The sequence below is a fragment of the Myiozetetes cayanensis genome, unplaced genomic scaffold (genome assembly GCF_022539395.1).
Source record: "Myiozetetes cayanensis isolate MyiCay16 unplaced genomic scaffold, myiCay2020 scf337, whole genome shotgun sequence".
Classification (NCBI taxonomy): Eukaryota; Metazoa; Chordata; class Aves; order Passeriformes; family Tyrannidae; genus Myiozetetes; species Myiozetetes cayanensis.
The window spans coordinates 13,558-24,594 of NW_026087563.1; the positions used below are offsets into that span (position 1 = coordinate 13,558).

The window sequence follows — 11,037 nt, forward strand, 5'->3', positions numbered from 1 at the left end:
ATGGAATAACCCTTTGGTCAGTTTGGGTTAGCTGTCCTGGCCATGCTCCCTCCCAGCTTCTTGTGCACCTGCTCACTGGCAGAGCATGAGGCACTGAAAACTTCTTGAGTAAGCAACATCCAAAACATCAGTGTGTTATCAACATTATTCTCATACTGAATCCAAAACACAGCACTGTACCAGCTACTAAGAAGAAAATTAACTATCCCAGCTGAAACCAGGACAATCTCTCTGAAGCAATTAATGTTAAATGACATATAAAGTTGGAACTCCAACTCTGAAATTCAACCCTGAGTATTCAGTAACTTGAAGATATACAGAGAGATAGCACTTAAGACACTTTTCACTCGCATTTGGAGAAGAGAGTTCACTCTTTCAGCTCTAAATCAAGCCTCATGGGAATATGAAAACAGTTTAACCCCTGGATAGTTGCACACAATGGACATAGAGCCAAACGTTTTGCTATATTGGAGAGTCTGGACTGTGACTTGCAGGTATGACAGAGAGGAATTAAAATAAAAATTAAATTAGCTATGTAATCTGAGTACCCTTCAGTACAAAGCCGGGATGAGCGGGCCTCGCGTGTGCACCTATGGTACCTCTGGTGCTGAGGGGTCATTCCTGTGAATGTGGACACCACCTCCGCTCGCTGGTGTCTCGGCCGAGACCCGGCCCAGGGCCCAAGGCAGAGACCAGGCCGTCATGCTCCCTGAGAACCGTTGCCAGGCAGCAAACGCGCAACTGCGCTCGAGAGAGGCGGGGAGCAGTCCCTTTCACGCTGAACGCCACCTCTATAAAACCATGGGGACTCACCCGGAAGACCTTGTATTAAGGGCGGTACTAGGGGCCGTGGTTGCTTTTGAGAGCGCAGCGCTCTTCCTCAGTTAGTTTTCTCTGTTGTGATCGGTTGGCGCCGTAGACATCTTCTTTCTGGTTCTGCGCCTGCTGGCCTCCGACGCGGGGCTTGCCCTCTTTCCTCCCGGCTCAAACTCTGTTACTATTAGTTCGCACTGTACGCTGAGTGATGCTGTTACGGGGCTCTGGAACTACGGGACCGTGGGGGTGGCTGACGCTGCTCCTGGTAGCTTGCGCAGTATGGGCCTCCGAAATCACTTTCGAGCTGCCTGACAACGACAAACAGTGTTTTTACGAGGAAATTGTCCAGGGTACTAAGTGCACCCTCGAGTTTCAGGTACTCCGTGCTTCCCTCGGCCCCCGGGGAGTCTCTTGTTATTTCACTTTTGCCGATAGTATTAGAGGCTTAATACCTATATAAATTGGTGGGCACTCAAACTATGTTATGCAAACAGCTTATCTGAAGTGTTGCTTCTAGTGCTTGGTGCCTCTCAACAAATCGTTATAGCATATGTTTGAATGGATATTTACGTATTTCAAATCAAATGTCTATTATTTTAGAAAGCTTCTGTATGCATATAAAAGGAATGTGTCTTTGGATAAAAGTTTTTTCATCCTTCAGGATGCTTTATCTTAAAGGCAAGAAGCTTGGAGCAAGGATTACATTTATCTACTAGCCTGAGAGTTATCAGAATCACATTACAGAGTAGTAAGCTATGAATACCTAAACTACCAGTTGCTCTTGCAGTGGAGATAGAATAACTAGTGTGATTCTACAGAAGAACATGTTATGGACCAACAATAATCAAAGACTGACAAAAGACAATCATATGAAGTTTTGAGTTATTTGTAGATATATTTTGAACATGCTAGTGTTGGAAAGAATTACTGTCATTAATTGTGCAGGAGCAAGGCAGCAGAACCTCCAGAACATTGCTCTGTTGATGTACACATATGAAAATGAGTCAGGCTGTAATACCTGTTCTACTGAACATATGCCATTTCTGCAACATAAAGCAGCTTGACCTAATAGGCTAGTTGGACAGTTTAGGTCATACATAAAATAGCTGGTTTATTGCATTTTGGCAGCCTCAACTTGCTGAATAAATTGTATGGATGGGCTTGTGGATATAGTAAATTACTAATTTATTACAGTTATGTCTTTGCCCCATCAAATTTCATCTACTCTAGCCTTTGCTATAGTACTAGTATCTTAAAATGAAGTAACTAAAGCTTCCTTGGTAAACTGTTAGAAAACGTAGTTGATGTTACATATCCTCAATTTAAAAGACCTTATTTTGAATTGTTCTGTGAGTCCTTCATAGGATGAGGATTTTTTTTTTCAAACTTGCATTGAAAGACTCTTAAATTAATGCATTTTATTTTAAAACTTTTGTCAGATCAAACAATTTGCAATGCTATCTCGGGGTGCGCTAGCTGGATGTCTGTTCTGCTTAAGACAATTTCTTGGATTTTTTTCAGGTGATCACTGGAGGTCATTATGATGTTGACTGTCGGTTGGAAGGTCCTGATGGTGCTGTATTATACAAAGAGATGAAGAAACAATATGATAGCTTCACATTTACTGCATCCAGAAATGGAACATACAAATTCTGCTTTAGCAATGAGTTCTCTACTTTCACACACAAAACTGTGTACTTTGATTTCCAGGTTGGAGAAGATCCACCACTGTTTCCTAGTGAGAACAGAGCAACTGCACTTACTCAGGTAAAATATTGTTGGGTTTGACAGCAACTGTTAGGTGGAGGGGATGTCTTTCAATTTCAACTACATTAGACATCTATATCGCTGTTGAAAATGAATGGGCTGGAACATCTTTAAAATAAACCCTATTACTAAAAGTGAGCATTTTCTGAAAATTAGGACTTATAGACTGCAGAGCTGAGGAGAAATTACCAAGTGTTTAAGTGGAAATTAGGGAAAATATACAGCGGCCTAGAGTTTAGGGGAATTTTTTTATGCCATGGTTCTATGTCTGTGTAAGTGTGGATTTTATAAAGTGTAAAATATCAGTGGATCAGGGTTTTCAAATTTCCTGAACTTTGGAGAAACTTTGAGAACAATTTGGTTTTATATTAAAATAGTTTAGAGTCTTTTTTGAGGGAAAGACTTGAATGGTTGATCTCTTATGTAACTGTCACTTGTAAAATTGGAAGAGAATTCTAGCAAATTACACAAATGAACAAAATCAGTCATACTTAACTGGTTTCTAGATATGTCATTTATAAGACATTTAAGTGGCAAAGCAGTACTCTTGCTCCAGACTTATTTTCCTAATATTTCTTTCTTTCTTCATAATTTTAGTTTTACACCACTTCTACCCAAACTAAATCAGCCAACTTCACTTGGAACAGTAACTTCATGAATTCTAACATTCTTACACTATAATTGTTACCAAACTGTACTTTAAACAACCATTTTAATATGCTGAATGTTACCACTATTTTACTAGTTTGAACTCAGTGGTAGAAATGCCACTTGCCAAATATCCATTTTACTCACTTGAATTTACTCCATGTAGGTCTGCAATGGCTAAAGACTTGTAATGAGTAGGTGACTTGCTGTGAATTCAGAATTCTTATCTCCTTCTGTTCACCTTTCTCTTCTGCTTTATGTTGTCTTTTGATTCTTGATCATGTAGCTCCCTTTTTCCCTGCACTTTTTTTAGTCTCCATTCTGTGCACTGTTATATGTTTGGGGGTTTTTGTGTATTAGCGTGTGTGGGGGTGTTGTTGGTTGATACTTTGGCACCAGTAGAGGGTATTGAGAACACAGAACATGCAGATTCTAGATCCAGCATCTTTGCAGGCTGTGGGAGAAGTTATAAGAAAAAGTTTATCACTGGGTTATAGCATAAATAATGCAAATCAGATCTTTGGGAAAGGGGAAGTTAACTTTCAAAGAAAAACACATCTTTGGTAAGTAGGTTCTCCATTGCAATTTTCTTGAGGCTTGTAGTATGACCAGATTTGGGCAGACTTTCACAGGGACTGTAAAAGGTAAATCCCCGAAACTAGACTTTATTTAAGATCCCTGCTGCAGAGTAGGGGAGGGCTCTATAATTTAGCAGTGAAACAAATGACAGAACTTAATGCAAATCTCTTCCTGAATTTTGTTTAGAAGACTATCTCGGACTTTTTCAGACACCTGTCCTGAAAGTCATGAACTTGAAAAGTTGATTTGACACAGATATAACTGACAATTGTTTTTATTAAGGTGTCAAACACTTGCTTTATAATAGATTATGCTTTTGATCTTCAGGAAATAATGATTTTTAGGGGAATAACCAGTTGGTTAGTTGTTCTAAAACTTAAGTATTTTGAAGATATTCATTAATTTCTTGATGGTCAAAAGACAATCATGGGTATTGACTCTTTCTTTCAGAAGGTAAACTGAAAATGGAGGAACTTTATGTGTATCTAGGTATTGGAAAGCCTGTAGTACATATATTGAAAAAGTTTAAGATTTTTCAGGTTAGAAAAGGGAATGTGATTTTTATGAAAGATGACACATTTAGTTGGGCAATTTGGTCTTGAGTGTTTATTATATAAATATGGTAGGGAGCATCCAGGAACACTGAAAGATAAGAGTTCTCTTTTATCTAATCACTTTTTACATATGTGACTAATAGAAGGGTCTCCTGCCAAAAGAACATGTTGAAGTCAGCAACCTACATTTCAGGCTTCTGTGAAACTGAAGTTTGGGTATTATGTGATGAAGAATCACAAACTTGTGAAATCTAAAAGTGTTTTAATATCTACTATGCAAATCTTAATGATATAAGAAACTTACTAGCTATCCAGATCTGGAGAAAGATTTACTGCTTGTTTTACTGGTGTATGTGGAATTAACAAATGTTGTATCACTGACATATTTCAATACAGTGTTTATATTTACTTTTGAACCCAAACATGCATGAATTTTAATATTCAGTTTCTGGCTCTTAGAGTGCATTACTTTGTATTACATCTGCAGTTTTGCACACTTTGGTTCTTAAGTCAGTCACATCCCTGTGTGTAAAACTTGATTGATATGTTAGATTTATAGTATTTCAGTCTGACAGTGGACTCAGTTAATCTTTCATTTATAAAGCTATGTGAATCCTAATTTAAAATATCAAATCACAGAACAAACATTAGAAGGATTCTTAATTGAGCATGTGTATTAATTTGCTTCTCTAGGTGGAGTCTGCGTGTGTTTCAATTCATGAAACTCTGAAGTCTGTCATTGATTATCAGACTCATTTCCGGTTGAGAGAAGCACAAGGCCGCAGCAGAGCAGAGGATTTAAACACAAGAGTAGCCTATTGGTCAATAGGGGAGGCAATGATTCTTCTTGTAGTTAGTATTGGGCAGGTATTTCTCCTCAAAAGCTTCTTCTCAGATAAAAGAACCACAACAACCCATGTTGCATCATAACTGGTAATGATAATGCTTCAGGTCATTGTGCTATTCACTTGTGAAATTACCAGTCTCCAATTAATTGTAAGTACAAGGAACTATATATATGAAACATTTAAATATCTACCCCTCCTCATTGATTAAAATTGCAAAACATACTCCAAAAGTTATGAAAGGGACACCCAATTTGAAATATAGAGTAAACTTAATGTTTTATGATACTTGTATTAAATATCTGGCAATGGCCAGCCTCTCTTTGGTTTTGCTGATTTTAATCCAATTTGGGTTTAACTTTACTGATATGATTACCCATCTGTGCTATAGTACTTTAAAAGAATTCACCAATCTAGACTCTGATGTGAAAGACAATACTCATGAACATTTGATTTGACTTTAATTTTTGGGCTGAATATATTTGATTTGTAAGCTAATGTGATGAACTGTAGTTGTGAGATGTATTGCACTGTTCTGATTTGCTGTAAAAAAAAAATAATTATATCCTTTGCTTATCTGTAAAACTGTTGCAAACTTGATACTACATAATGATGCAAATTCTCTACCTGCCTGGTAAATCTCTACCTTCAAAACCTACTAAATTTTATAATTGAGTGTATTTGCTTAAATACAATTTTCTACATTAAAATATAATGCATTTCCTTTTTTACAATGTTTTACTAAACAACTTCTAAACTGAGACTATTTGAGAAATGTGCTTTCTCTATTCAAAAATTTTAAATCTCCAAGTTGTTTTTAAAAATGCAATAAAATGGGGAATATTTTAACTTTCTTACTGAAGCTATGCAATCTCTCTACTTGTGCTGCTACTTGTTTAAGACCAGAGATAGTTTGTTTTTTATCAAGCACTACAGCACCAGCACCAGTTATATTGCATCCATTAGGCACATGCAAAGCTTTTAATTAAATTGTTTTCCTATTAAGAAGCCAATTTAATACTAATACTGCATTGTGTGAGTGCTGCGTACTTTATTTCTCTGTTTGGTGCACTGATACATTATGACCTTGTGCATGTAATTGCTGTTCTTTTCCGTTAGTGGTCAAAAATGTTTTAAATGTTTTGTGGTATCTTTTTGGCAGATTTGTAGCTGCATTGCTTCCACTGTTCATGTCTTTAGTTCAGGTATTGTAATAAAATCTTGTTTTATTTGGATGTTGAAGATAGTAAACATTTACATACAAGTAGCTTTAATTGAGCTACTCAAAATAAGGATAAACTTGTTCAGATGGTTCTGGAGGAATAAATGAACTTGGACCCATTTTTAAGTACACACAAACAAAACTAAGATTAAAAAATTGAGTTACTAATTCTAATTAAAAAATACTCCACTTAAACTAGTTTTCAGGAAGCAAAGAATGCTAAATTCTCATTAATTGCCTATATTATTTTCCATTAAAAAATTGACAGGATATACACGTGCACTTGGACACTGATGACCTAAGATGACTTTAAAATGGTGTGGTAGTTAAAAAAAAATACTTCTTATCTCTTTTGTAAACCGATAACCTACCCTTTCAGAACTGAAGAAAACAACTTTAAGACTTCAAAAATTAGTTAAAAGGTCACAGGGGTAATAAAAAGCTTAATATTATATTCAGAATAATGTATAATGTCTTACTATCTTGTATTGAACTTGCAGTATTGCAGTTCCATTTTTGAGGTACAAGCTTCCCTGAAATTGTAACAGAATCTCAAAGATCAAAACTCAAAAACTAGTGCTCTCTTTTTATGCCTGCACACAATGTTCTTGATTGTACCTATATGCTTTATCCTTATGTTTCAGCAAATGATCCTCAGGTTTTTGTTTTTTTTTTTTTCATTTCATTACAGAAATGGTAATGAAGGGTAATTTATCTGACACTAGCAATTTAGGTGCTAGAGTCAGATAAAAACATGATATAATTTTTATAGTATCCACTATAATCTTCTGATGCCTGAATATCACTTGTTGAGTAGCTTTAATCACACACAAAAAAATTTGTTTCAAAAATGGAAGTGGTTTTCCACTAAGTCAACTCTGTGTACTGTCAAACTTAGTAAACAATGGGGTAAACAAAGTATTATCTGACTGTGGCATACATGTCTCTAATTTTTTTATAAATATTTGAATTTGTTGAATGGGGCTGTTTAGATCAATATTATTCCTCCTGAGGTTTAGCGGACTTGAATTTTGCATTGAAATTAGGTATGTGAACTAAACCTCTGGTATAATGCTGTATCATCTGCAGCAATAGCTTAAAAAGGCCTTTAATCTGGGGTTATGAAAAATATGCTACACATTTGAAAATTTTGTATATTTTTTAAAACAAGTGATTGGATAGGATATAATAAAACACATGCTACCACTTCAATACGATAAAAAAAAATCATAAAGCATTTATCTTTTTTTCTTAATTATTTTTTTACTAAAGCTGCATATGTGAATATTTCAGTTAGTGGTGTGATATGCAATTAAATCACCCTGTGTTAAATGAGATACAACTGTGTTTGAAGTTGTGAAAGGTTTCAACTATTCCTATTGTGTTTTTATGTTTGCATAATTTCTTTTCATGTCCTGACATGTTAGTTGTTGTTTTAGTTGAAAGGGAGGGGGGGAAGTTTGAATGAGACAAAAAGACCCTGTGAATGTTGTATGGGGAAATACAAATTAATCATAGAATGGTTTGGGTTGGAAGGGACCTTAAAGATCATCTAGCTCCAACCCCCCTGCTAGGGCAGGAAACCTTCTATTAGACCAGGTTACCCAGAGCCCCTTCCAGCCTGGCCTTGAACACTTCCTGGAATGGGGAGTCCACAACCTCTCTGGGCAACCTGTTCCAGTTCCTCACCACCCTCACAGTAGAGAATTTCCTCCCAATATCTACTCTAAACCTGCCCTCCTTCAGTTTAAAGTCATTCCCCCTTGTCTCATCACTGCACGTCCTTGTAAAAAGTCCCTCTCCAACCTCTTTGTAGGCCCACTTTAGGTGCTAGAAGGTGCTATAAGGTCTTCCTGGAACCTTCTCTTCTTCAGGCTGAACAGTCCCAGTCCCATGTCTTTCTTGTGTTGGGGGCCCCAGAGCTGGATGCCGTACTTCAGGTGGGGCCTCACGAGACCAGAGTAGAGGAGGAGAATCACCTCCCTTGACCTGCTGGCTGTGCTGCTTTTGATGCAGCCCAGGATGTGGCTGGTTTTCTGGGCTGCAAGTGCACATTGCCAAAACATGTTTAGCTTCTTGTCCATAAGCACCCCTATGTCTTTCTCCCCAGTGCTTGTCTTGATCCATTCTCCACTCAGTCTGTACTTGTGCTTGGGATTGCCCCAACCCAGGTGCAGGACCTTACACTTGACCTTGTTGAACTTCATGAGGTTTCCACAAGCCCACCTCTCAAGCCTGTCCAGGTCCCTCTAGATGCCATCCCTTCCCTCCAGCATGTTGATTGCACCACACAACCTGGTGTCATCGGCAAACTTGCTGAGGGTACGTTCAATTCCACTGTCCATGTCACCCACAAAGATGTTAAACAGTGCTGGTCCCAATATGCCACTTGTCACTGCTTTCCACTTGCACATTGAACTGTTGACTGGAACTCTTCGAGTGCAACCATCCAGCCAATTTTTTATCCACCGAGTGGTCCATCCATCTAATCCATGTCTCTAGTTTAGAGAAAAGGATGCTATGCGGGACAGTGTCAAATGCTTTGCACGAGTCTAGATGACATCAGTTTCTCTTCCCTCATCCACCACTACTGTAACCCTGTCGTAGAAGGGCACCACATTTTTCAGGTGCAACTTGCCTGTAGTGAAGTCGTGTTGGCTGTCACCCATCCCCTCCTTATTTTCCATGTGCTTTAGCATAGTTTCCAGGAGGATCTGCTCCATGATCTTGGCAGGCACTGAGGTGAGACTGACTGGTCTTTAGTTCCCTCAGTATAATATATATTCACATTCATATAATATATGAATGTAATCTGATTCACTTTTTGGAAGAATAATGCTTCTGAGTGTCGCAGGTAAATTATTAAGAGAAGTCATCGCTGTGGGGTTAACTAAAAGGGTTTTATCAATGATTAAATGATGATCAAATGATAATCAATATTTGAATGAAAATTAAATCGTAATCAAGTGGTGATTAAGCAATAATTGAATGATAATTAAACAGTAATTTAAATGATTATTTGATCGATAATTAGATGGTGAACAAATACTCTACTTAATTACTACACTTAATAATTAAACTATAACTGGATATATAGACATCAGTAGCATACAATATACTTTTAGGCTTAATGTAAAACGTTGCTTATCTTGTTCTAGATAATAAATGCCTCATAAGAGATCTCTCAAACCCAAGGAGTAACCTTGGAAGGCATCCTGTTTAAGGGGGAGATCATCACCATGCAGTCTGCTGCCATACAGGAGAACTCAATGGGCTCAATGGGGCTATGGGTATTTATAGCGTCAAGTGATTGACTCATATTCAAACCCCCTTTGGTGTATGTGCAGGAGAACAGCAGTTGTAGTTTTGTCTAGTCCCAACTCAGGCTGGCACTGTTAGCTCCTGATAAGGCATGGCCTAGGTTCATTATTGTGTTGTGCATGCAAAAATATATCTCCCAAAGAGCAGATTATAATAATATAAAACTTAATTTTGGATCTTGGAGAAAATCATTGTCTCCCCAAGGGATAATGACATGGATTTACCAATTTTTATTCCTACTCTTTCTTTTTGATTATAAGCCTATGTTCAATCTTCCTGTCTAATGCTCGGAGTCTATGCTGGCATCATTTCTTAAACTTCAAAAACCTCCTGACATCATCTCATATATGACACATAAGGGTTGCATTGCTTCTGTATATCTCCTTGGCCCCAGCAAGGAAGACAGATTAGTCTAATTTCTGATCCATTTTTAACCATATAAGAATTAGTCCATCAACATTATATCTGTAATGATAGTCCTTCTAAAACAAACCAAAATTGCCAAATTTTGAATTAAGTTTACATTCCTGGTCCAGTTGTTTCAGGGACTGACTGATCATTGGATGAATTGTCCATGTTTCAGATGTGATGGCAAATAAACTTGAAGTAAATGTGAACAGAATTATTTGGAAGGGGAACTACTGCTCATGGGAACAGAACAAATCTCGGTAGCTACACATTAGTTCTATTAACTATAGTATTGATAGGAAGACATATAATTAGAGTACTGCATATATATGTTGCAAGGTCATGCTGTTCAACAAAAGTGAAATCTCTACCACACCAGCGGTGCATGGAGACAGGGAATGGGGGTTTCAGATGAACCACTGTCCTTGTTATTGTTCAGTTCCACTTGCAGAGCCTTGTACCTTTTATGCAAGGGCACCTGGGAAGGTGAGGCAGTCACAGAGGAGATGCACTTTTTGTTCCAGGCAGGAACTTTTCACCATTTTCCCCATCCCTTAAGTCAATGTTCAGCCAGGTGGAGAGAGGATAGGGAATCTGTGTCATGCATCCTGTCTGCCTGTTGGGCCTGTCTCAGGAAGGTAGGGTGCAATTCCATTAGTCTATCTCTCTCATACTCTCTGATACTCCTCAGCCTAGTCACCTGCTCCTGGAGCCCTGTCACTAAGCAGAGGAGTTTCTTTACCTGGGCACACCTCACACAGATGAGCTTACTACAGCCATCTGATACTGGCACACCCTAGAGCCTGACACCTGGGTGGCAGCATGTTCCCACCAAAATTACTACTCATTTTGCAGAAAAGATTTCTCTATCAATTTT

At 37.9% G+C, this 11,037-nt stretch overlaps 1 protein-coding gene across 1 annotated transcript; it reads left to right on the top strand.

The window, feature by feature from the left end:
• The first annotated feature begins 821 nt into the window (after positions 1–821).
• On the top strand, positions 822–7,686 carry LOC126646222 (transmembrane emp24 domain-containing protein 7-like). The gene is made up of 3 exons (XM_050327422.1): positions 822–1,192; positions 2,338–2,583; positions 5,058–7,686. Exons 1-3 carry the CDS (start codon positions 1,025–1,027, stop codon positions 5,292–5,294), a joined length of 651 nt encoding a protein of 216 aa, XP_050183379.1. The 5' UTR covers positions 822–1,024; the 3' UTR covers positions 5,295–7,686.
• Positions 7,687–11,037: the final 3,351 nt, after the last annotated feature.